General features: G+C 43.7%; 1 protein-coding gene across 2 annotated transcripts in view; it reads right to left on the minus strand.

Moving 5' to 3' along the window:
• Nucleotides 1-19,273: 19,273 nt before the first annotated feature.
• Nucleotides 19,274-27,850, minus strand: part of LCOR (ligand dependent nuclear receptor corepressor) — a gene marked incomplete at its 5' end in the record, with an annotated part of 52,939 nt that continues 44,362 nt past the window's right edge. For both annotated transcript variants that reach the window (XM_084264710.1, XM_084264709.1), the window contains 3 exons: nt 19,274-20,303; nt 23,083-23,176; nt 26,102-26,389. In XM_084264710.1, the coding sequence (XP_084120836.1) occupies nt 19,334-20,303; nt 23,083-23,176; nt 26,102-26,389 (1,352 nt within the window). In that variant the 3' untranslated portion in view covers nt 19,274-19,333. The remainder of the gene's footprint in view (nt 20,304-23,082; nt 23,177-26,101; nt 26,390-27,850) is intronic.

A 27,850-nucleotide genomic window follows, 5' to 3' on the forward strand; every position in this document is an offset into this window, starting at 1 on the left:
TTGTTCCATGCACAGGTGCAGCAGAGAGTTTGTTTCGAGTGCCCCATGACTGCAGACAGGGCTGCTTAGGTACTTGCAGAGAAACTATTTATTTAACATGTCTCGTCAGAGAGGAGAGGAGGGGAGGGGAGATGAAGTGCCTTCCTGGGGCAAGGTGCTGGGTATGAACAGGTTCCTCGTCCCTGCCGGCAAAGGTGGGAGCTGCAGACTGACTGGCGAACGATGAGGATGGAAATTGGGAACATGGCTTTAATCAGGAGGAACAATTGTTGGAGGCAGCCACCCTGTCTCCACAGAGCCTGCTTTTGGGAGGCACAGGGCAGTCCGGCAGGAGCTGCTGGGCTCAGCAGACAAGTGAGGGAGCTGGGAGCTGTCTGTACTGCCTGCAGCCTTCTCCTGGTGCCCATACTCACGTCATCCCATGGGGCTTGGCCGAAGGCTCTCTTAGTTTTGGGTGTGCACAAGGAAAGTGCCATGTCTCTCAAGGGCTGGAGAAGCCATGAACCTACCACAGCTCCAAGGCCAGGGAGAGGTGACTCACTGGGGACCCTCTGTGCCTGCAGCCAAGCTGCAGACGCAGCCACAAACCTGTATGGGGCACCCAGAAAGATGTGCTGCAATGGGAGAGGCTACCCACCCTGAGCTTTCCTGCAGCACCTGGGAGATGGCAGGTCTGCCCTTTCTGGCCACCAGCCTTCAAAGCCACCTACACAAAGCTGCAGCTGCTAGGGGCTCCTGCGCTGCAGCACCCCGCTCACAGCCCCGCAGCACGTGTCGCCCCGTGCCAGTAGAAGACACCCCAGCATCCCAAGCAGATCTTCTCTCTGAGCCCCTCGCTACCTCCTGGCCCTTCTAGCTTTCCCAGGGCAGCCCCGCTCTCCCCTCCTTCCCCGCCTGCCGCAGAAGGTGTCAGAGGCATCAAGGGGCAGGAGCTGTCAGAGACACAAACGGAGCTGTTGCTACGCAACCCTGGCAGTGCAGCAATTAATGCTGGGGGAAACGTGCTGTGCTCCGAAGCTATTTGCATAGCTGCATGCTGCAATACATTTGTTTGCATTGTGCCTCTACTGTTTAGTAGAGTTTGAAGTCAGCCCTCCCCCAGCTCTTGCTGTGGGGGGAACCTGGGGCTTCCAACAAACACCACGCCGTTGGGGCGGTGGGGCTGGGGGAAGGCAGGGGTTTGTCTGTCCCTAACACCTACCTGCACAGGTACAGGATTTACCCATTGGGCAGGGAAGAACAAGATATCTGGATTTCACCCTGTGCAGCCCGAGGAGCTTTGCCCCCGGCTTGCAGAGCCCGTGGGTGCCCTCCTGACCTGCTGGTGGGGGTGTCACAACTCCCCTTTTCCAGGTGCAGCGGGGTGACACTGAGCTGGTTCTGCTTGTGAATGCCAGGAATGGAGCTTTGGGGATAGCCCAGCTTGCCTGTGGTTCAAGAGTGTATTTTGGGAGGGGGGGGGGTAAGGAAGTGGGACAAGAAAGAGAAGGAGAAATAAATCAACGGGTTCGCGCCAACCTACCTGGGATGCTGGTCTCCGAAAACCTGCCAATTGCCAATTGCAATCCTCTGGTTTGCCCACCCTGAGTTTCTCACTAGTGAACATGAAGCCTGTGCCCTTTTTGGGCTTCTTTTTTTAGCCCTTGAACATCGGTTTGATTGATTATAAGTTTACAGGTATGTTTTGTACCTCAGAGCCACAAGAAGCAGCAGCAGAACAAAAGTTCAAGGCTAAGTGTTTCTGTTCCTTTCAGACCACTCTAAGCACGAGGATTATAGTTCTGTAAAAGAAACAAAACATAGCCATAAACTTATAAAATCCAATTTAGTACTTTTATGGGGCTGACCTCTCCCCTCCCTCTCCTGCTGCCACACAGCTGACTCCATGCCAGTCGGTGCAGCGCTGCCTCGCACCACCCAAAACCAGAGGTACCACTGGAACAGCCCACCAAGCTGAGCAACGCCTCAGAAACCTGGCTAAAGGTGGACATTTGAGAAATGTGGATGCCTAAGAAAGCCTGAGGTGCGAGTGATGCTCTCCCTGAGCTGAACTCAGCGCCCTCACCCTGCCCGCTCTGCCCTGCAGTCCAAGGAACAGTGTCTCGCTGCCCCTGGGTGGCAGCTCCAGCCCCCACGGCTTTGGCCACTTCATTTATTTTTTGGAGTGAGTGGAAATGCCATTTCGAGGGATCATGAGGAGGAGCAGCCTCTTCAAAGGAGCCTGCTCGCCGCTGGCAGGCAGGTGATGCCCCAGGAGCTCTGCATACTCAACGTATGCTTGAAAGTGGCTGTGGCTATGGGTGGCCAAAGGTGGGCTCGCTTAGGGGGTGAGTGTCTCGCCCAGTGGAAGTGGGAAAGGAGCTCCCTGCCAGTCCCAGTTTGGCTTGCTGGGGCGGCTGAGCAAATGCAAACACCAGCTGGGAAAGGCACCACGGCCCAAGGCAGGAGGTGGCACTGTCTCTTTGAGCGGCAGACCACACCGATGTCACCGCAGTGGACACGATGCCATGGCTACTGCCAGCGCTCTGCCTGAAATGATTATCCCAGGGTGGCCAAAGGCAGCCCCCCACCTTGCACCTTCCCTGCTCCATCCGACCCGTGGCATCGTGCTCAAACCCCTCTGCATTCATAGCCGCAGCGAAGACTTCATGCTTTGAGGGGGGGACAGGGGACGTTTCCTCCTGCTGGCACCACTCTGGGATGCAGCCATCCCTTGCCAGGGATGAGCAAACCAGCCTTGTAAGCCACTGCAGCCAGATTTTCTGGAGCTCATCTCTCAAAGCCCCAATTAAAGGCTGACCCTGGATGTACCAGTTTAAATGCCTGCATTTCAATCCTCAGAAATATGCCTGGCACCTAACACTCCCCACACAGATGAATGAGTCCCTTCACACCTCTGTGGGTGCTACAGTAATTCTCTCTCGCTGCACTGAAAAAAAAAAGCCAAATAGAAAAGCAGCACAGAAAGAGCTGAGGCTCCACACAACAGCTAGCAAGGAGAAAAAGCATTTTTCTTCTCTAAATTAAAAGCTGAACTCGTGCAAAGCACAGCCAAAATGACTATGGAGATGGTGCTGCAGAGTTCTCAAGGCCACTGAATTTACACCGTCCTTGGTGACGTGCGTGGGGACAGACTGAGCTTACATTTCAACTGAAAAGCAGGAAGAAACAAGTTGTAGATGGGTTTTGTTTGATTGGGGTTTTTGTCAGCTGCACGTCTCCAACAAGGTACCCAGGCTGTACAATAAGCTAACTGACTGGATAAAGCACAGACATCCATTACAGCTTCAGACAATTAACCCTTCAGAGCAATGTCTTTTATTTGTTCATTTGTTTATAAAGCAGGTAAACACAAAGAAACACCTTCTCCCCACCTGTAGCCAAATAACAAAACCCAAACAAACTGAAGTCGGTCTTATGTTAGAAAAACAGCAGCAACCTCAAATAAGTTTCTCTCTGTAATATTCCTGCCATAGTTTCCTCCACTCCCACCTTCACCAGGTAACTAACTCAGCTGTGTTCTGTAGCAGTTTATCATCACTTGTGATACTTCTAATATGATATTTAATCACTAATTAAAAACCTTACCACTGAGTTATTGCTTTAAAACCAAGGGAAATTTATCATGTCGGAAACATTACTCTATATACTAGCTTCCAAAGCCTTTCCAGAATTGTCCTTGCTAATTTTTCTAATTATCAAGGACATTTGGGATCTTCCCTTTAAGGAAAAAAGAAATAAATTACCAGGAGTGTTTCTCTCTGAGGCAGTCAGTACTCAGCATCCTCTCGGAGCTAGGTGCTCCGAAAGGACAGGCAGCACCAGAGGAACAGAACAGACAGAGCACAGAGAGCTCCAGAACACAGAGAACAAAAGCACACAGGGAAAAATAAAAAAGTTCTTACACAGATTTTCACAGCTTTGCATGTTTTAGAAGAAGCATCACCCAGTTAAGGCAAGGGAGAAAGAACCAGGGGGACCGGTCCTACAGAGCGGGGAGGGATGCCGAGAGCATCTTTGATGGTCCCAGGTAGGAGCTGGGAACACACCAGCTCCGGAGCTGAGGCAAGGCAGGTGCGTGGCCACGTCCCCCCTGCACCAGCCCATCCCTGTTGGCTCCCTGTTCACCACACAGTAGTAAATCGGGGACAAAGCTCTCCCTACGCAACCGCAGAGGTTCAACAATGGGCAAATCCCTCCCCCCACAAAGGTGCACTCATCTGCAGTAAATTAAGGCTGGGGAGCAGGATATGCTGTGCTGTGATAAATCCCACCTTCCCCTCCCACGCTGCACTTGTACTGGAGGGCTGCATCTCCGGGGTGGAAAAGAACCCAAGTGCAGCTGATGCTCTCTCTGCGGATGTTGCTGGTCCCAGCTATGTCTCATCGCTACACTCGGCCACTCTCTACTACTGCTAGAAGTCTTTGAGGATCTGAAAGTCTGTAAATATCCAGGATATATATATATATATGGGGTTTTTTTCCAATGTAGACATGAAAGACCAAATGCAGCGATGAGGTAGAGCGCTCGCTAGAGCTGAAAGCCCTCAGCACAGCCCGGTCGCCAAAGCTTGGGAGGGGCCAGTGGAAGAGCATTTGGAGAGCAGAGGGTATCTTGGGTGTAATTAACAGGCGTTGGGGGATATGACCCCATTTCAGATAACCTGGAGATTCAGATAATTGGGCCTCAGATAATCAAGGCCACGCTGTTAATAGAAACAGTATTGCAACTCCTAACGGCAGCGTTCCCCACATGCCGGTGCTGAACCTCCTCGCACGAAAATGCCCGGTGAAATATGAATTAGCAGTTTGATACGTGTCTGCGTTCTCTGTCAAGCGTGGGGCTGAGCAGCAAACCCTCTCTCTTCAGCTGGCTGCCTGGGAAATAGGTTAAGGCAGAGAAGTGGATTGCAGCCCCGGATGCCTGGGGACAAGGCTGTCTCAGAGCTGACGGGCTAGGTAAGCTCTATTTTGAAAGTGGGTTAATTTAACTGTCATTCAACTACCATTAAATGATGTAGGTTAATTTTAAAGTCAGATAACTATTAAGAAACCAAAACATAAAGCAGGAAATGTCTCTATGCGTTCTAGTGGAGAGAGGTTTCCTCTGCGCTAATGCACACCCCTCCCCTTCAGCTCAGCCCTCTCATCCTTCCATTTCTGCTCATTCCTCACATCATCGCTCTGTTTTAATTTATTTTTTTTAACCCTTGTCATTACACACTATTGTCCTCCCTTCCCCTCTTAAGAGGGTCTATTCTCCTCTAAAAATTCACCTTGGTATCCTGGCCCACTGTTCTTTTTCTCCACCATTTGCATCGTCACACATCTCAGTGCTGAAGGAAGAGTAGGAAACACAAACCTCACCTGACCACGGCTAACGCCTGCTAAAAATGATCCCATCTCCCCCACACACCCACTATTTGTCCAGCTATGTGGCAAACTGAGGCAGGGAACTACCCCTTGCTTAGCACATTGTGGTTTTTGCCAGGATCAAACCACCACACATGTAAGGTGCCACCACTGCTTCTACACCCAGTTTTCCTTAGGGTTATTTACGGTACTTAAGCAACCCTAGTTTTTGGCAGCTGACCCTTTATAACTGGATAGCGTGGTTAAAGCGACCTTTATCTCTCTCTGATTCTCCTTCCCGCAGAATAACGACAGGTATTTGTTTCTTTATACTGGGGACAAACCCCATCAATTGCTGGTTCGCCATAAAGAGAAAAATAAAAGGGGAAAACAAAATAATTACCAACAACAGCCTATGCCTGCAAAGGAACGGATCCCTTGGAAAAATCAGAAGTGACTCATCACTCCTCACACAGGGTGAGGAAGGAGCGAGTGAGCACCACAGCCGGGCAGATACCCCCCCCCCCTCCGGAGACGCCCTTGCAGATTGCCTCCCTCTGACTCCTGCATCCCCCCCAGTCCCCCCAGCAGGAAAATGAGTCCCTAACCTTCGCAGAGGAAGCTAAAGCGATGACGGCCCATTAGCACACGCTGCCCATCAAGCACTCGCAGAGCTCCTCTGCCGCAGACATTTTTTATCATATTAACAGTAAGTGCACGACGCAAACCCTGAAAGCTCGGAGAAACGAACCCGCGCTTAACCACGCGGCGGTAACGAGACCACAGCGCTAATGGGATGTGGGCATTTCTACAGCACCCTGTGTGACCAGAGAAAGGCAGAACGGGACCCATCCCCTGAAACTGCAGCAAAACCACCCCTGAAAAACCCTCCTCACGCACTCGGAATGGCGCAGCCGAGAGCCCAAACCGCGTTCACCGCCGGGATTTTTGACCCACAAAAGGCTGAGTGCCAGATTCCCCGTTGCCCTGACGAGGCCTCACTGTTCATATTAATCTGCTGAGCAAAGTCCTGTTGTTTTGGTTTGGTTGTTTTTTTTTCTGCTCAGGAGCTATAAAAGAACAGACGAAACGGTCAAACCCCAAAGCCCTCAGCCTGCTCTTTGCCAGCGCTATGCCTCTACCTGCGTCACTCGGGGCTAGGTTAGAGCAATTTTAAGCTTTACTACTATTATTCCTGCTTTCCTTTAAATGAGGAGTTATTACTTTCATCAATTAGCAAGCCGACCTACGCTCAAACAAAAGTAAAGGCACCAACATCAGGATTTAATGAAGGGGTACAGGCAAGAGGGCTGGAATTACGGAGCAGCTGAGCAGTCGCCCTCCCCATACACCCTTGCATCTGTCTGAGGGAAAACCCAACACAGGTCCTGAAACAGAGGGAAAAAAAAATCTACTTTTTTTTTTATGCACCAGCAGAAAATCTCACGGAATTACGTTACCAGTAGGCAAGCAGTGTGGGAGCAGCTACTACCATGGTCCAACAAGAACTCAGTCATTAGCAAACACGCTTCGAGCACAGAGCAAGAGGGATTAGTGGTCACAACTCAGGGCTGTTTGAGGGCTAGAAATGAGAAGAAAACTTGTATTTCTGTACAAACAGAGTGCATTCGTTGTGGAAGGTTCTTATGCAAACCCAGAACCCTACAGTATTTTTTCCCCCCTACAGTCTCCTTTGCAAGTCGAAGAGCCTGTTTCAAACCACAGCTAGCACCTCAAACACAGCTACTTGCTTTAAAGGCCTGAAAGGAATCTGAGGAAGACACTGTGGGTGACCACAGCACGTTTGAAAACATGAGGGAAAAAAATAATTATATATATATATATCTCACCAATTTCACCTCAAAGGTAGAACATGGCAGAAACTACCAGAGTCTCCAACCAAGAGGTCCTGGCACACCTACCAGTGGTGTGTGTGAAAACCCCTTCACATGGGTGGGGAAGCTGTTCAGCTTCTCCCTAGTATCAGTTTTATTCTTGCGGAGCTAGAGTAACTTCCAACAATTAGAGTCAAAGCCTTCCTCTAAAGTTCAGAGAGAAGAAAAGCACAGTCAAAGGCTGGGGCTTAAGAGAGAAAACCATAAAAAGCCCCTTTCAAAGTCAGGAATGTCATTCCAAAACGAGTTAAGCAAGCCCTACATTTTATGAGCTGGGCGGGAGGGATTTGGGGCACGTGAGGATGGATCTGGGTGCATGGCAGGAAATAAAAACCAACCCAAACCTTGGCAGGTATAACAAAACTGCCTGTTTAGCACTATGATTTTTACAGCCCCTGTGCTGATAACCCTGTCCAGACAAACCACTCCTGCTTTCGGCGCAAGGCTGGCCGATCTCCCGGAGGCAGGAGTACAGCAAAGGTTGGGATGCAGGCTGCGACGGAGACAGCCCAGGTCGCAGCAGCAAGGGAGGCAAGGCAGGAGCTGGGAGAAGCCCATTGCTGGATCCACCACAGGCTGAAGGCTCTGCCCCGAGCGCTCGGTAGGTTACAGCCCAAGAGCCCGGTCGGTCCCTTGGGGAGACGCCGCTGTATTTTCACACAGGCAATCTTTGCATTTTCAGGCAGCAGCGCTTGTATTTCTACGCTGCGAAATACACCTTAAGTGATTCTAATTTTAGCTGAGCTTTAAAACAGCTCCTGGAGATTTGAGCTGTAGCCATCTCCTACAAAACCCTGCCTTTCCGTACAGCGCGTACGCGGTAACCTCCTGCAGAGCTGCACGGCACCTGCAGAGGAGGCAGGAGAAGATTTTAGAAGTTTTCTCTCAAATGCCACCTGCAAACCTCGATGCGTTAAAGGTGATCTGCAAAAACGAGATGCAAATGAGAACAATGCCACTACAAAGACCAACTGCTATTTTAATCTCTTTGCAGGCTTCACTGTATCCAATTCCTCATTGCTGGAGCTGCCCCTAACGCTTCGAGCTGGTTTTGAAACCACTTTTGGCATGTACCTCTGGTACTCTGTACATGACCCACACTCCTAAGCAGGTCCCAGGACCTGCTACTCACTTCCATGGAAAACCGCAGTGCAGCACGTACCCACGGCTGTGTGGCTGCAGGAGCAGAGCGTGCAGGTTAAGAAATGGGTGATGTGCTGAAGTATCCTCCTGAATCAGGGTTTAAATCCTCCCCCAACCCCCAGACCCACTTTTGCCAGGCCTCTAGGGAATTAGAGCGCTCGGCAGGCTCAGGCAGGAAAGCCCCCGGTGATCCGCCTTACCCAGGAGGAGAAAGCAAGCTTTGCACTGGGCTGTTTGAGGCCCAGCAGCACCAGGGCTCGGGTTCGGCTGCACGAGGAGATGAAATTGCAAGGCTCAGGAATTTCCTTAATTAAATCAGCTTCATTCACAAAACCAACGTTTCAGATCCTTCCCGCTGAGGTCAGGGAGTTGCTTGCTCTCAGATAGGTCTTTATCAGCCAGTATCAATCCCAGCACTCGCAGGCAGGGATCTGAAGCTCTCTGCTCGTCCCTCTGCCACACCAGCACAGCATCTTGCGTCCCATCTGCTGGAGTAGCTGGGTTGCAGAAAGTGACCCAGGTGTAGGCGGGGGTACAGCCCACTGCTACTCTCACAAAGGGTCTGCTACTGCAGAAGGTGACCTGATACACTCCAGTGGCAAACGGAGCGGCTCAAAACCCATCCTGAGCTCAGGCAAATTAGCAGAAGGCTTTTTAAGCTGCCTAACAGGCCTAATGAGGTTTCTTTTCAACTTCTACAACAGCATGATGCTTCAGTCTGTGTGCAACTCCTTGTGCACACTCCTTGTGACACATATTTGCGTAAGGAGCTTTGAAGGAATTGGAGACCCTGTTCCTCAACAACCTCAGCGTAACAGCGCGAGACCACCAGCGAGTCCTCCAGGAAAACCTGAAAATCTTGGTCTTTGATAATAGCAGGACTTAAAGTGTCAATTAAAAATGCTCTGGGAAAGGTTTGTGCAGTGTAATACATCCTAAAGGATGGCAGATGGGAAGGTGGTTCATCGCTTTCAAAGGCTATTTCTTTATACATCTGACAGATGTATTCAGACATACAGAAAAAAATACGATAAATGCTAGTTTACAGCATAAGGCTTTCAAGCTATTTACACAAGACTTAACTACTCCTGAGTACGTGTACGATGTAGTCTGTGGTCAAACCAACTTTTTACATCAAAGAGATTTACCCAGTACAGCTAAACCCAGCTACCTTACCATTTTGCTTTGGGTTTAGTACCTGTATCAGTACATAAGGAATACAATAGTTAGTTTGCAATGTGAGATTTCTTTAAAGATCTTGAAAAGAAATAAAGACAATTTAAAAAAATAAATCACATTAGCAAACGTAAACCTGAAACTCCCGACTCTTCAGTAGCATGAGCTGAGAAAGGCACTTTCTCAGGAGAAAAGAAACCTAAGCTAGACAGTGTGCAGCGCTATATATTTTCCCAAAGCTAGGAAATCCCTGTGCATCACTCAAAGCCACCCTAGGACTGAACACAAAGGTTAGCAGAAATGCCTAAACTCAGTCAGGCTCCATTATACACCACTTACTGTAACCTACTTTTTAGCATTCCGCATTCCGGTATCAATAATGCATAACGTCAAAAGTAGTTCAACCCGAAGCACGGGCGCGAGGAGGGAAGCCTGGGTCTCACCCAAAGCCAGCTGAAGCTGGTGTCACGGCTGCGTCTGCCCTGTGCCCCCATGCTGGGGGATGGCAGGACAGACACCAGAGCTTGCCCTACATTCACTGGGACCTGGCCCCTCTGCGGGGGCAGAGCTGGTGGTTGCAGAGAAAATTAAAGCAACACCAGTGCTACCGGTGCAAGCGAGGAGCGGAGCAGCCTCTGCCAGCCGGGTCACAGCTCCTCTGGTGCACAAGGCAGTAGCCTAAACAGGCACCCACCAACCCATCGCATGCCAACCCAACGGCGCAAGGCAACGGCCAGGGCCCCCCACTCGGCTCTTACTGCGCCGCTCCTACCTTGACTCATTACTAAGTGCTCAATGAACAAGCCCTACATCATTTATATTTTTCCCTGAGAGACCGTTCGTTCTTCGCCAGATAAATTATTTACCATGAAAGAAAGTAAGGTGGCCAGTGGGGAAGAGCAAATTAGAGTGCGGGAGTTCACGAGACCGGGCTGCTACGAGGCAGCGTTTCAGCTTTCACATCTATTCCCTACCCGGCTTTGTTACCAGCCCTGTTTGGGATCAGAACCAAGCGGAGTTGGGAGACTCCTAAACTCAATCCCTCGGCCGGGATGAGTTTTACCTTCTATTTTCACTTCCTCCCCTGCTTCTCTCGCCTGGCGAGAGCTTGGCTTTCACAGCCTCGGGTGATCAGCGTGGGCATTTAGAAAGCACACTAGAAACAACAGAATTGGAACCCCTTAAAGTCTTTCACAACAAAATTTATTAGAAGAATAGTGGTTTTGAAAAGTCTAGCATCCAGTGAAAACTACCATACACAACGTTACAGCTGGGAATGTGTTTCCAAAATGACATGGTCAAATAATACAATGGAGCCATTAAATCTTACACATGCACAACAAGAGAATTAGCGCTTTGACATACAATGCAAAAAATAAATGGACCACATGAAATAAAAATTTAAAAGTACTTATCACATACATTAAGACACAGCTTATTTAGTCCAGTCAAAAAATCAGAACTGCATTAAAAAAATTAATGTAGTGCAATCAAACCAAAAACCTTAATTTGTGATCATAAGTGCTCTACTACATAAAACATTGATCATAGCAAGGAACAAAAAATTCAAATCACACAGTACAAAAAAAATCTGTAAATAAATATAAACTACAGTACAAGAGAAATATTAAATTATACAATTCCGTCAAACTGTAAACAGTATATTGAAATGAGGTCCATAAGAGTAAAGGGGGGGGTTCCTGTTTTTTTTTCTTTTCCCATGACACTTGAACTTCTAGAGGTCAGAGAGAAATGCCATTTTCCATACTCTTCAAAGACTATGGGTTACATAAATAGAAAGAGAAGACTTTTTAGATGTAAAGTGTCAAATAATAAAGCAGAGGTGTTGCTGACTTGCAACTGCCAACAGATGACTGCAAGAGCAGAACAGCAGATTTTAAAGTTTCCCCTCCTCCTGAGCGCAGCACGGGGGGGCCGTCGCTGCAGATGTTACGTGCCAGCGCCTTCTGAATCAGCGCCCAGCGTTGCAGAGGAGACACCGCTGAGGGCCTGGTCCTACCAATTAGGCAGAAGCGATTACCTACGCCCTTACGGACTAGACTTGGACCTCTGCTGATTATCTGACAGGTTTACACGCTTGTCATACAAACACCAACTTTGGCAGAACAATTACTAATAAACTCAAAGCACTCCCGGCCCATTGGTTTCCATCACAGTGGCCAGTGCACAGAATTCTCTAAGGACATTGCATAACTAGAGTGTAGAGGTCAGACAGCCAAGGACCCGTGCTTGAGGTTAGAAGTAGTTATGGTGAGAGAGAAGCAAGAGCCACGTTAAGAAGCTGCCTCTGCAGTTTGCAGAAGCAGTTGGGAATGTATTTCATTTTTAGCTGCGCTGGCTAGTAGTGGCATTTTAAAATATATAAGTTTAAGATAACATATATACTATATATGTATATAATATAATACATATTATATAATATACATAGGAATTTCTTACAATACATACCAGGAACCCCCACGCGATCTGCTCAGTAGTAATAACTGAATATACAGAATGCCACTATAAGTGTCTGAGGCACTGTGTGCTGGAGAGTAAATATGCAGCTTTAAAATCCGTTTGGCTGAGTTATACCTGGATACCTGAACTGAGTTTTAAGTTGACATTCATCAAGGATGTGCTATCAGCACGTCAAAAGAAAAGCAAAACAAAATACAAGTCACTGCTAGGTTTAAGAAGAGAGTACAAGTACCTGAATTGAGTGAGGATAGTGTGTAAACTGTCCCTGAGGGTTTTTAAACAGTGTGTGTACAAGTTGGATTCCTAAGAACATTAGTTTAAAACTTACATTGCGGACTGATAAAATACCAATGTCTGACAATTTAACAAGTGGAGGTTAGAAAGAGTTATGAGCAAACACTCAAAACATATTTTATACATTTTAAAGCAGCAGTAAGCTGCTGTAAGCATACATCCCATCAGTACAAGCAACACATGGGACTCAGATAAAGGTTTCTATTTGCAAAAAGCCCATCATATATCAATAAGTAAAGAATATTCACCTGCTAAATTAGAATGCACCTAGTTACAGACTAGCAATTCAAGATTAATTTTTTTTAATCAAATACTTTGCTATACTTTGCTATTACATACTAAAATTCCTTAAGCTCACTAATGCTGGTATTCTAATCTAATTTTCTTTTTTAATGTTCCCCCTTCATTTAAGAAATATACCGTTCCACAACTTAAACATTAAGATCCATTTTCAGTCCTCAGATGTAAAAAGCATGTCAATGAGTTTATATTAAAAATTTACATGGTAAAAAGGCTTGAATTTCAGCCAGAGATTCTAAATACTACTCATTCCCTGAAGGCAGAAGGGAGAAAGAATCCCTACCCATTTTTTCTTGTGATACAGTTTTCAAACTGAACATTAAACAATGGTCTAAAATGATTCTTCAGTTTGGGAAACTTCCCTTTCCCTACCCATCATCCCAGATTCCAAATGTCAAGCCCTGAAGTGGCCTATTGAAATGATTAGTTAAAAATATCAGGCATGTATATCTACATCCCCTGCCTGAACTTCAGAAGATTTTGTTGTACTAGTCTTTCAAAGACAGATTAGTATCCCAAGAGAACTTGCGATCTGACCTGAAAAGCCGTTAGTGATCCTAGATTGTACGTTTAAAAGATCTCATAACCTGAAGACCAGATTTAATTAAGACTCTGGCATTGTAACAGAAAAAGTGCTGCAGTTATTTATCCCTTTTCTGGTACTTTAGAATAGGTCAGACAAGTGCTTTTTATACTGACAGTAAAGTTTACATGCTTTCACGCAGGCATAAAAAATATTATCTGAAAAAATATTTGAGAAATGTAGCACCAAGTAGTTGATAAACTGTATTAGTAGCTGTAGTAGTGTCTTCATCATTTCTGAGTAGGAAAACACATTAAGATAGACTGCACTAGGTGACAACTACAGAAACTGTTTTCTGACATCAACTTTCCCTGCTCCAGTCAGACTGAGGTCTGTATCCTAATCCCTGCTCCATCAGGTAGTAGCGTTATCACCTTCTACATTGTACTTACCAATTCGGCAGAGACAAGCACGGGGCAGGATGTTTACTACTAACGAATGAAATGCCCTGGACAGGCCAAAGAAAACAAATAATCCTTCCTCCTAGTGCTTGGCTGGGAAAAGTGATTTTTGCAGCTAAGAGATTTTTGTGAGGATTAAATAAAGGTCTCAGTATGAAGGTCTTCATGACAATACCTGAATATAGGCATAATTTGACAGGACATGAAGTCCAAAACTGCTGCTGTAATACTGGTATAGAGACTCGGCTCCAATTAAAGCAAGAACAGGAGAGGAGGAGCGAGATGGACGCTGGAATCTCTAACTACTTACCAATTGTTTCTGGTATACATGGAGTGCATCTACAGATCATTTTGAGTCCGCAGTACCTCTCTGCTTAGTGATCACCACAGCACATCGTGTTTATACACTGGATAGTTAGAAACTAATAACTGCAGTGGTTACTGTATTTGCTACATCCAAGAGAACTGCATTTAACTAGCAGCAGATTTTTCAGGTTTCTGAAGGTTCTAATTATGGAGGGTTTTTTAATGTAATTCAAGATCAAGCAGAAACCTTTCTAAGAACAAAACTGGTCTCAAAATTTAGGTACAGCTTTTAAAAGCAGTATTAGTCAACATTATCTACTGGTGTCAAGAAAAAGCAACACTGACCTAGACTGAAATTACATTTAGCTTCTGAAACATTTGCGGGGAAAACCTAGAAGTTTCTGATCCTCATGAAAATAAGGGAAACAACCCTTCCCACCCTGCCTCTGACATCTGGCAGAGAACTGAGGTTATTTAAGATATTGTGACAAAGCTTTCAGTACAGGTTAGTAAGTTTGCCTTCGTAAGAGTTTGGACTGCAACAAGCGTATGCATTCTCACACTGAAGAGTTAAAATTCTGTCTTCACTGAAGAAAGAGCTCTTTACATAACAGATGTAGCCACACTGTTTTTGAGAAACAAGGGAACGGCACTGTGTTCCCTTCACTCCTTGGACACCGTGTTCTCCTAAGACTCAAGGACATCTTAAGAGCATTACTTCAAAGTAAACTGGAAAGAAACCCATGGTAATTCCAGCTTTGCCTCTATAACAACCATTGCAGGTGATATAAAAAGCAATTCAAATCAGAACTAAAAAGTTATTCCAATCTATACAAAGCTTACCCAACCCTAAAGCCCCTGAATCACTTTGCCAGGCCCTGTGAGTTTCCAGGCATAGGCAATGTACTCTCGGGTTCTCATGAAAGAAATATTTAGACGCAAATGTCTGCCTGCCACAAGACAAAGCACAGATGATTCCTTGGCTGCCCTCAACCGGTCTAAACACACGTGCAGTTGCCTCCCATGTTTAGGAATATCCTCGAGCGCTGGAAAGCTCTACAAAAAAAAGGTGGTATAGGACTTGCTGGAGAACAGAGAAGCTGAATGTGTTCCCTTGCTAGAGGCACTATCCTACCCGTACACCCGTGTCTGTTAAAAATCAGTTGTTTCTCAACTGCCATGAAAATTCAGAGTTTGACTTCAGGTCTAGCAGTAGGGCTGGTAATGCAAGCATCGAATGATGAGTTCTGCAACAAGAAGGAAGTAAAGGCATACCTGTATTGCTTATGCAGCAACTTCTCCTGTGTAATGGGGGGGAAAAAATGGGAAATCCTAAAGGAAACTGTCTTAAGCTTTAAAAAAAAAAAAAATCCCAAAAACCACAACAGGGAATGACTGGAAAATAAAATACCTTTCGACAGAAATAAAACCGAGTCCAGAAACGTGTCCCTACAATATCTAACTGGAAACATTCAACTCTATAGCTGTACTCAAGCATTACGGCCACAATAATGCCTACAACACTGTGGAATGAGGATCCAGCTGGCTGAAAGTGAGGTAATAGTTTGTAATAATAGGTCAGAGTTCTAAAAAAGCACTTTTACATCTTACAAGTCCAAATTAAAAAAAAAAAAAGGACACATTTCATACATGTTGGGCTTTCTCACCAGAACTGTACGATAATTAACTCCACACCAGGACCCCTACCACACTAAGCCTTACTCATCTTCAATTATATGCTGCAGCAAAGATTTACCAAGCGACACCTAAACTTCAGTACAATATGAAACTTGATTCTTAAAACTTTATACACACAAAATATAAAATTACTTTTCTAGGATGGGGAAGGGGAGAGGGATTCTCCTTCATGATACTTGGACTGAAAAACTAGTTTTCAGACTGCCACAAATATTATTCACAGTTTCTTGCTGTCAGGCTTTTTCAGCTACATCAACGTAGTACACAACAATACTGTTAAGTCCATTAACTACATCGGATGGACGTTCTCGGGAGTAAGAGAAAACTAGTGACAAAAGGTACCCGAAAGGCCTCCTCCTAACGACGTCTCCATTTCTACAGGGTTGCAGCTTGTCTATGTTACACGTTAATGTGATCTCAAAAGAGCAGCAGGAGAAGACTTTAAACCTTCTCTCCTGTCCAAGTGATCCAAGTAACATAAGCATCCACTTACCAGAAATAACGTGAGAAACAAGGCTTTTGTTACAAAGACAGCAGTGAACCACACCTTCCCACACCAAAATATGGTCAACCAGGGATTTTGGCCATGCAAACTGCTGGTCAGCAGAAAATTAAGCATGCTAATGGACAAACATTACTTCCAATCATATATTTAAAATGATCCCAAATACTACTAGTTAGCTACACTGAAAGCGCCTGTAAAAAATATGTAGTGAAGAAATGAAAGAAAACATTAGTGATCACTGCAGCACTTCGAGTGATACTAGTCTTACGTGATGAATCACCTCAGAGAAAATACATTAGATGGGACTTTGAAACAAAAAGTTAACATTAAAAGGTGCACCTGAATATTACAGACTAAATTTACAAAACCTACAATAAGGTAAAATATATATCTTTTGAATATTCAGCAGCTTTTTTTTAAATTTGTTTTTATTTTTTGAGAGGCTCATGAAATTTTAAAAAGGGACCACTAACTAATCTCAACCATGCTTCACAAAACAATAATGGCTATTTTATATTGCAGTTACCAACGTAATGCAATTAGTGCTTAAAAAATAATCTACACTTTTTTCTTTTTTTTTCCTTTTTAAACAGAGACCTTTGGAGGAAATACGGTTGTTCAAAAGCTTCTCGAAAAAGAAAGATTACCTGAATATTAAGTTATCACAGATCAAGTGTTGTGTTTAAAAGCTTTGCAGACATGAGTATTACAATCTTCAGGTCTCAGGACATTTAAACTGAGAAAGTTACGCGTTTGGTTTGTTGGTTTTTTTTAAATCCACTTTCTAACCAAAGCAAATAAAAGAGTACTCAACTTCTCACTATCTATTTACAGTTCTTAGCCTACAGTCTGAAATGACAAGACAAATTCTCTTTTAAAACTGCAGCATTAAAGGGTAGGCACACCATTCTTCTGCTGCACGATTGTCACCCACTTAAACATACACATACAAAATATTTAGGTTAGTAAAATGAGCACTCCACATACACTACAGTGACAAGTTTTATAAAACTCAACTCATGTTGCTTAAATAAAGACAACTGCAAAAGGTTAAACCTCTCTGAATAGTAAAACCATGTTACCTTTCTTTTTTTCTTTTAAAACTTGCAGCAAACTTTCTACCATAACTTCCAACAGCAGATGAAACCACACGTTTAACTGTGCCTTTATTGCAATCACCAGCTAAACTGGAACGTATTGCAGAGTTTATATACTGCTACTGAGCTTAAACTGCTTCAAATGCCAAGATCACAACTAGAGAGCTACAAGGAACCAGGAGTTTGAGTACTAAAATATATTAAGTAAACAAAAACAAAGTGTACTTGGGGGCAAATGCCCAGTCCGTTTCAAGAATGAGCAGTGCATATTTAAAATGACAGCAATGGTGTGCCTAACCTTTGAAAATATGAAGTTGCTGGGGAGGGGGAGAGGCTAACAGGGTCAACTCTTCCAGAAGTCATTCAGCACCCCATGGGTTATGTAGGCCACCCTCCCGTGAGCTGTGAGAAACCACTTTCAATCACTGACATCACTTAATGCTCTCACACAACAAAAAAAACCTCCTTTTGGTTGTGCAAATGGGGAAAAAAAATGGTAACTCTATCTACCTTTTGCACAGATTAAAACCCAAATTGTTTCTACCTGAAGAACCAGCAATTCCGATTTGGTCATGTTGTGGAAAGTCCAGTAAGCTCCACCTAGTTACTGACCACTCCCGCAGAAAGTATCAAAGATAAAAGTTCTGTACAAAACTTATCCTGGATCTCCACAGAATGATAAATATCATCATACTGGAAAAAACTGGATTGGTGTTTTACGGAGTGCTTTTATGGTGTCTAAATGCTTTTTCTAGCATGTGCTAAACCACTATCAAAACAGATTAAATAAAAACAACAACAGAAAAGCAGGACTCAGATTAATTCCTGCTACTGGCAACTGTAATATTTAAAAAGGAAACACCCATTCATTGAGTGTTCGACCCTGACAGTATTACAGATAGATATGATGCAGAGCCTGAATTAGATCAGGCTACCAGTGTTTTACTTCTTCCCTGAACATTAACAAGCTCCTTCACCAATGTGGATATTTGGGCAGACTACTGAGGTTGTAACGTTTGAGATCACTGTTTCGTGGGCTTTTTTTTTTTTCTTTTTTTTTTTGTTTTTTTTTCAATATCACAGTAGTTTGTTACACAAATCCCCCCCGCCCCTCCCCAGATTAGAGTTGTTTAAACTAGTTGTTGGAACCACATAGTTTAGTAAACTCAGAATCAAGTCTGTAAAAAGCATAAAGGTCACAAAGAACCATAGTTCTGTTATAATGAGGCATACCCTAATACATCATTTAGTGTACCCTGACTGCTCCTGACTGCGAGAAGCTTGTCTTCCGTGAGATAAGGCTACATCCTCAAGCAGGTGAGTCTAAATATCACCCTTCAAAAATATCAAACAAAATTACAGCGAAGGTAGTGTTACAAATAATTAACTGACATATTCTGAAGGTAGTGTATGTAAGTTTTCCCTCCCCTCCCCTCCGGGTGAGCACTAAGCAGACAGTGAATGGTAAGTATGTTTAATTTTGAAAGAAAATAGTGGAGAGCCTAATTAGACCCAATTGATTATCTATCTAAAACAAATCTCTGAGTTCAAGAGAGGTCCCATTCCTAAATAACTTGATTTAGCTTAGATCTTTCAATCAACTGGATCAAAGAAAAGGAGTGGAAAAAAGGATTTCCAAAACACTTTGAAGAATGACAGTCTGGTTCTCGTTCAAAAAAGCCTGGCTTTAAGAGAGCATCAGTTTAACAAAGTGGACTTATTTCTATAAAGGCAGAGATTAAAAATCCAACACCAGAAGTTCGGGCAGGCTCTACAGGCAAGATGTCCACTTCCACAGATCTGCATTCTTTGTGAGGTAACTCAACTCTCTATTACAGAGAAACATGCAAAAGGAAAAAAAAAAGGGTGGGGGGGAAGGGGGGAATGGGCAGGTGAAGGAGGGAAACTGTGCCATACCAGGCTAGAAAAATTTACAAATGTGACATTCAGAGCACACCTTTCACCTGTGTCCACACAAGTCTCTGCTAAACTGCAAAGAAAGAGCATTGCAGTAAATAGGAGAATCAGGTGCGCTCAGTGGTGGTTGAACTATGCAGTAGTGCTCACCCAGTTTGCAAAGTAATTGGCACTCTACAACACCCCTACTCATCTTTCAATTCATTCGCACTTTGTGCTGCTTCTCCCTGGGGATCTAATTCAATCTTTACTGAAACATCCTGCCCCTCCGACCTCATTAATTTCATTTTTTTCTTTGGAGGGTTTTTCAAAGTGCCCAGCCTCTCTTTAACTTTGTACTCCAGTGTACTGTGGGGGATCCCATAAATACTCTGAGCTTTGGAAACACTCATTTTCCCACTCATAACCACAGAGATTGCTTCCTCCAGTATCTCGCTGTTGTACTGTCTGTATCTCCCTCTTTTCTTCCTAGGTTGCTTGGAGCCAGGATCTCCCTCTTGATCTGAGGTGGGATATGGCTGTCCAGAGGTAGACTGCTCAGCATCTGAGCCCCAGGAATCTGGTCCAGCATCCAGCAAACTTCTCCTGTTTTGTTTTGGAAGGATAGCCCTTAACTTTTTGCTAAGCGCGCTCTCCGTTTGTGAACCCATTACCAAAGAGCTATAGCTGTACTGGTCACCAGTGCGGGACTCCCATGAAAGGTCCATGCCTCGAACTTGTGGTATCTTTAAATCCACAGGAGACGAATGGCTCACGTCCTTTTTCCCATCCTGTTTAGTTTGAAGTGCCATTTTTTGAAAGGCAGAGTTTTCTGTAAGAAAAGGAAGGTCACTGATGTTGCTGAGTGCACCATTTCCCCTGAATTTCATGCGGCTGAAATTGAATTCGTAGTGTGGTTTTGCCCAAGAAGCCTCCCTGGATAATATTAAGTGCTGTCCATGATTCTGTAGTCCAGATGGCCCATGGCTGGCAGCCGTAGAAAACTGGTTTCTGCTCAGCAGTTCTTCACTAATCTGGAGTGATCGAGCCAGCGGTACTTTAAGAGATGTGGAGTGGCCATAACCTTCCCTGGTTCCATCCTGCAAGCTTCTTGGAGGTACCCCATCACCACTCTGTAGTCCCTCCGGATGGTGCTGGCTGGGTCTCCCAGGTCGCCTAATTGGATGGAAGGAAACTGATGTGAGCAGGACTTGCACAGGTAGGGAGGGATGGGTGAGGGGGCCACTCCTTTATTAGAAGGCCTTGCTTGGGTAACATCACTTTTTGTGTTATTTATTTTTCGCTAAATTTTATCTTTTTTTTTATTTTAATTTTTTTTTTTTAAGTCTCAGCATCAGTCAGTTTTTTTTTTAAAAAAAAAAAAAGAGAAGCTTTTTGGGCAAAGAAAAATGAAACCTGTTGGCTGGTCTCTGGTTGGGTTCACAAATTCTCGGAGTAGAAAAGACTTCGCGCAAGCGTCTGAAAATAGCACCTTAATTACAAAGTAGTAATCAATCGCCATAGAGCTACACACAACTGTGTTACTGGTGTGACGTTACCACTAAACAAGTACAGTAATAAAAGAGTAAGCCAAAGTGCAACATATTCAACATGCAAATATGACTGCCACCTGCAGTACCTACACATAGGTGGAAACCTCCGATGATGTTTGCTGACATCATATTGAAGAATTGCTGCTCAGGATCAAACAAAAAAAAAAGCTTAGCAGGCCTCTAAGGTATTTGCTTGACTTTCATTGATCACCAAATATGAAGGCACTGCATTACACCAGACTTACCAAATTGCTCTCTTAACAACTAATTGCATATAAACACGTCCCTGATTCTCATTTGATACACAGCGTGGCTGAGAAAAGAAAGATCTCAGTTCCAACTGACATCCAGCTCAAGGGTTAACAGCAGAAAAAACAGTATTTTTACCATTTTCCTTTCGTCGCCAGTGTTCCCTCTATGACACAACGTACCACTACTGAGGATAAACACATGTATTTTAATATTTTGCCTGCTGAGCGCCCTGTAGTAACTAAGTTACGCTGGTCTCAAAATCCAACCCCAAGCTTTTCCATGTTCCAACATACAGATTAATGAAGAGACTAGCAAGCGATTCTATTTTAATGCCCTGGGACGCTATATTGGTGTAAAGCCCTCTAGCTAAATCAGTGTTATTTAAGGATAGGACATGTACTGCTGAAAAGCTACATTACTCTTTTTAACATCACATTGGGATTAAAAAAACAAAACCAAAAGATCTTTAGAGAAAAGACATCCACTGAAAGGACCTGGCATGTAATACACAGTGCTCAATGCAGATGCTGCTAGCTTCTCTCCAGGATGCAGTAGGTCATAGTTGAAGTGGGTAACAAGAGTCAACAAGGATTCCGAACAAAATCCAGAGAAATGAATGCAAGTTTGCTATGCCGGAGAACTCTCTCAAGCAATGTGCATTCTCTGCCCCTTCTACAGCATGTATTGGCTTCAGAATGCACACCAGTGATCCTACACCTAAATAAAAGTCATCTTGGCAGCTGCTTCAGACAGAGGGTCACACTTGACCTCACTGATGCTGAACAGACAGCAGCCACCCTTGTTTCCCACACACCTGTACAAGTAACCACAGGTGCCAGTATGCCACATCCTCTCCGGACCCACAGCACTGGGCAGGACGGTGCCAGGTGCTGGCCCTGTCATCCCCGTGTGCTGGACTTTGGCCCTTGCTCTGTACACAAACAAGGGAACAAGCAATACACAGCCTGGGTGGCTTCTGCTGCCTTCCTAGGAACAGAAAGCTGGAAATAACCCACTCGGGATTGAATGAAGAGCTGGTGGGGAAGGTTTATGTTAAAGAACTGTGGAAAAATACCAAGTCTAACTTTCAAACAAGGATTGACATATTTTATTAGGAGAAATATTAAATGGAAAAGGGAATCCTGGAGGAAGAAGTCTGAGGCGGTAGTATTTTTCCAAAGAGAAATGTGAAAGTTAAGTCAGTTGTTAGCAGTACGTGGGATTGGTGGTGATGGGTTGTTAGTTTAAAATTTCCACTTTTTCCAAAGTCTATTGTAAAGCTAAATCCAGAAATTAAATGGCACTTTAAATCCTATACTGTTTCTGCACTTCACTAAAGAAATTACTTGTTCACAGTAGCTTCAAGAAATAGCTCTCCCATCAACACCCGAAATCCCCCTGACTCCCAGGCAGCCTCTCCAATACAATTAACTCAATCCTAGCTAAGAGTAAAGTGTTTCTAAATGTGTGCGCAAACGGTGACTATAGAAACATGAAACCTTAAAGAAATTTTGTTGATATAACATTCTTTCACACCTTCAACTAATTAAGGCAAGACTAGGACACCACATTATTTTTAAAAGAACTTGTCTTGTTCCGTGCTACAGTAGTCACAAATCCAGAAAGCTGTATTTAAAGTTTTCTGAACTACCCGACTCTTCCCCTGTCTTCTCTTATTTTGTGTTTTACACTATGAAATATTAACAAAGAACACCCTGTGATTTGACTCTAATTCAGCTTGGTTCATTGCCCAAGTCATTACTGTCACTAAAATACTAACTTACTCTTAAGTGAATTGAAATCTAAATGATATTGCAAAGCCTCCAAGACTCTTCATACATTTAACTGAACTTGCATCTCCACGGACGTCACGTACCACTGAACCCCAGAAGCAGGCAATGGAAATACCTTTCACTAAGCACGAAATTGGACAAGCTAATTAGTCTTCCTATCTGCAAGCTGAACCTGTCTCAGTTTGCAACAACTCTTATTTGGCAGGTGGGATGAAGGTATTTACCAAAGGTCTAAGTTGAAAAAACACATTACTCCAAAGGGTTAACACCAAACGTAAGTTAAAATTAACAGGAGGTAAGCCCACCTTTTTAATAAAATACAGTTTTAAAAGGTCATAGTAAGTTGCTTTCTCTTACCCATTTCCTGGAGTACTGGAGCACCCTGGAGAATGACTCAGAGAGGTGCTGCCGGCACAAGGACTCTTCTTAGTGGATAAATCAAGCACACCGTCTGCAGAGACAAAAGAAGGACTTCAGTGTCTGAATAAACAAGATCAGCCACGCTGTCCCTGGACAAAAACAAAACTTTTGGGCTAATGTCACATTTAGCACATAGCATTTTCTGGTTTATTTTGTTTTTAAAGAGCTAAGGCTTAGATTTGTTTGGAATTTGGCTTACAAGTGACTTCAGTATAGTCCTCAGAGGTCACAAGAGAATTTGGCACAATTGAAAGTGCATCTGTCATCAGGGGCCAGAGAATAAAAGACCACCTACAAATGACAGTTCAGAATACAACACAACCTATTGCATAGCTAACCCTCACCAGTCTGAAAACAAGGCATTCTTCAAGTTTCTGAGATTTGGAGGGTTTTAAGCCGGTATTTAAATTTCTTTTTAAATCCAAATCTCCATAGTAAAATAAATTGGGAATTTCACATTGGAAACTTGCTTTTAAATGCACACACACGTATAAATTCAAGACTCCTCCTCACCTGGCAGCAAGCTTCATCCTTTTTTCCTTGAGTCCAATGGGTCTCTAATGGCAGAGCTGCTGCCTTTCCCCTTCCTACTGTGCCATTTTACTCCCTCTCTTCTTCCATATACCAAATTGTTTTTCCTGCTAGGCTGTTTCTTCCATTCTCACTAAATGGCACTTCCTCATGCTCACCCCTGCTCCTCCGCAAGCCCTTACATAAACTTTGCATTTCTAGGCAACAGAAGAGGGAGCGAAGCGCTTTTTTGCTAGAAGAGCGTTGCTCCCACTACACTGAAATGACTTGAAATTCTGGTCATTTTAATAAGGGCAACATTGTCATAGAAGCAGCACAGCCATCTGAAATTCCTGGAAACTTTGAAACAAGGAATTTATGAGGCAACGATAAACGAAACCTGTTGGCAAGGTAAACTAGAGACATTTCAGAGCGCCTCGCTCATTCCATCTACTCAAGTAAATACCACCCAGCACAAGAACAATGCAAGATGGCTTTCAGATTGCTTAAAGTTCTCATTTGACATATGGAGAAAAAGCATGATAAACAGTGAACTAGAATTAGCTTACAGAAAGCTGTTCCACCCACTGCATTTGGGAAATACACCATAACCCAAACTTAAGCAAGCAGACAATTCTATCTCCCTTCTGAACAACACTTACGCTGCCACAAGATACAGAGGCTGGATCAGGTAGCACCTCCTTTCAGAGGCTACACTACACAGCACCCAAAGGCACTTGTACCAACACTTCCTCTGACAGAAGGGTCATTACGACCTAGAAGAAGCCTCCGAGGACAAGCACGACCAGCCTCATGCCCCACAGAGTAGTTTGCAACTAGCTGGGTTCCCCTCAACCCGCTAGAACAGAAAGACAACAAAAAGCACTACTAGCAGTCTTTCCTGACAGCTTCTTAAAGCTCTCATTAACAAGTTTGGCAAAACCTCTTCCCAATTACATTAAATGTAAATTGGAAAAAAAAAAATAATTACATCAGCAAACAGATTACTGCACAAGTTAATATGCACATGTTCTAATTCCATAACAAGTGTCACGAACATTATAAATTATCTTACAGCTTTTCCGTCACATGGCGGCTGAAGAACACGTATGCGCCGCCTTCTTCACCACCACACAATCCTCTAATTAACTAAAGCAGCAAAACCAATTCTCTCCCTGGCTCTCTCAGCACAAAGCTTCACCATGAGCACGGTTTAACATTTACAAACATATTTGCAAGTGACACTCGCGGAACAGGTCTGTGATAAAACGCGCTAGGAACGAACGCCGACCAGCTCGGCACAGGAGCCCTCCCTTGCAGGCTGACACCACGTAACCGTCCTCTGCAGCGTGGCCACAACCTGCAGCGGGCGCTCGGCATGGAGGAGGTGTCAGGACGCTCCAACTGCAGACTGTCGGCCACCTACAATTAACCTTCTTACAAAAGGCTTCATCAACGTAAGTTCCAAGAATAAAGGGATGCCTACGGTCCTGCAGTAGCCAGCAAAAGGGGATTTTAAGGCACTTTTGCTACACAGAAGACACAGAATCACAGGGTTGGAAAAGACCTTTAAGATCATCAAGTCCAACCGTTCCTGTCCTACACTAAACCATATCCCTAAGTACCTACGTGAGGATGGACAGTCTACTTCGCATTCAACAGAATGATTTCAGCCACTAACACATTTCTAAGGAAGGGTAAAGAGAATAACTTTAATCCTCTCAGTAGGATAGACTTAAGATAACCTCTATTCAACAGTTTCAGACAAAAAACCCAATGTTCCCATACTACAACAACACAATTTGCTTGTTAAAAAACATTTTTGACGGAAAGCAAGGTTTCCAAATTAAAACAAGCTCTGCAACACTGTTACAAGTTATTCAATCTGTGCTCTGCAGAACAAGTCTATTTTTAAGGTAGAAAAACGATATTTCTTCCAACATAAACCTGGAAGTTTTGTGCAGTTCATGGGTATCATTTTTACAGCTTTCACAAAGCAATTTCTCACAGACTTTTAAAAGCTAGTGTTTTCACACTATGACCAGAAAGAAAATAAAACAGTCCTTCAGTCAGACTGTGTACTGATCTCCAGAAAGGAGAAAACATTATGGTTTTCATGGCCACGTGAACTCATCCTATCAGCAAGCGTACAGTCTATTTTGGCAGACTGCTTCTTGCAGCTCCCAGCAGGAGCTGCACACTTGTCCCCAGAATTTGGAGCACGTGCATCCCCTTTACCCTTCTTCAGAAAAATCACTCATTTCCATGGCCCTACACTCTTCCAAAGGCTCTTCTCTCCCAGCCACATCTAGGTAACCATTATTTTATTGTAAAAACATCTACTGCTTTTCCACTTCCCATGCAATGCAAAAATGCAAACTTCTGATTTCCTGGTTGTGCAACAAGAATGCCATTAATGGATGCAAGACACTGGTAAGAGTCCTACCTTGTTCACTAGGTTCTGACTGAGACTTTCTGACAGTAAGGTCCAGAGGTGAGTCTTGGTCAGCCATGAGAAGTTTGCTGAGCACAGGGTTCTGAGCAGTTGCAGCCGTGGGAGAGGAGGCGACCAGAGATGCTTTCAGCAGGCTTTGGTTCTTTGTGCTATTGGGCTGGCTGGAGTCCTGAGTAGAGCTATTTTTTGAGGTATATTCAGCAGCAAACTGTCGGATCATTCGCTGCATGATCTCACGGGCCACTAGGGGAATATTTGGGTCAGTGACCCTAGGACTGTCTGTAAATATTAGAGATTTTTTTTTTAAGGAAGCACTTTAAGTAAAACAGCTTTTATATTAAGTCATTGTTTATTAAAAAAAAATAATCTAGGGAAAAAAAAAGCAAGCCAAAGATAAAACAGTTTCTGTATAAACTGTACTTTAGTCTTAGAATACCTGAACAAGAACCATTGCTGATTCTGGTATAATCTTCCCAAAAGAACATTTTTCTAAGAGAAATATGCAACCTTATCTTTTATTTTAAAATATAGATATACTTGACCAGACCTTTAAGAGGTGTGGAAACAGAAAGGAGAGCTAGACTCATGAACAAAAATACCAAGTAATGAAGCTCATTCCAAAAAAATTGAACAGGTTATTCAGTGGAAGAATTGAGTAACTTACCTGCAGCTACTGAAGGGGAGGAGGGGGAACAGAGTTGCAGCAGTCCCCTACAAACTTACTGGGAAATAAAGCCCTATAGTTCTGATCCTTCTAAAGAATTCATGAGAAGATCAAGTATTCAAGTGTTTTCCACACCATTCTATCTATTCCTTTTGACATTTCTATCATTATAATCAATCAGCACCAGATATTACCCAAAGACTGTTCATATATAAAAAGCCCCAAGATATGTTACATAAGAAATAACTCCATTTCTAGAACAACCTGCTAGAGCTAAAAGTAAGAAATGTGAAATGGAACAGGTAGGCATTCCTCTTTATTTATATGAAATGGTGCACAAACACAAAGGTATTTAGGGATGTGGGCAACCCAAAAATATATTGGAATTTTTTTTTAAAAAAATCATTGTTTCAGGCCAGTAGTATTTTGAGATGTCAAAGCAAATCTGTAACTCCAAAAATCACAGAAGCTAAGTCTTCACCTCAAATACTGCTTGAGTTCTCTGGCCAAATCAAGTTTAGTTTTTTTATTAAAAAGAAATAAAATCAAATCACAACAAAACCCCTCAACTACTCTAGAAGTGGCTCAAAAGGCTTGATTATCTATTTCTGAAGAAACATTCAGAGAAAATTGTGCAGTAGAAGACCAAACAAATCTGTAAAAGCAGGTCTCAAAACGGAACAATAGTAAAGGGCTTACTTCCTCTTTCAAAAAGATTGCCCAGGTTGAAAGGTAATCTATTGAGATTGAACTATTAGAAGCATTAGCAAAAATCTTCTGTGGGACATTTCAGCATTAGATTTGCCTTTTACCACCATTTCGGACAAAAAGGCACCAATACAACAAACCAGCTTTAGAGTACCTTTAAAGGATGATTGACACGAAGGTTTGAGCATGTAGTTGCCCACAAAGTAGAGAGCAGCAGTAAGCAGCTACTGTGTTTCTTGATGAAAATCCATACAGAGCTTTAAATACTTAACCAAGCCCAAATTCCTTCCTGTTAGATCCAGCTTTCTAAATATAAGGCCTCACAGTCAGCACGGTTATTCTTACAGCAGTATAGTAGCTGTAAACTT

This window comes from Gallinula chloropus (genome assembly GCF_964237585.1).
Source record: "Gallinula chloropus genome assembly, chromosome: 5".
NCBI lineage: Eukaryota > Metazoa > Chordata > Aves > Gruiformes > Rallidae > Gallinula > Gallinula chloropus.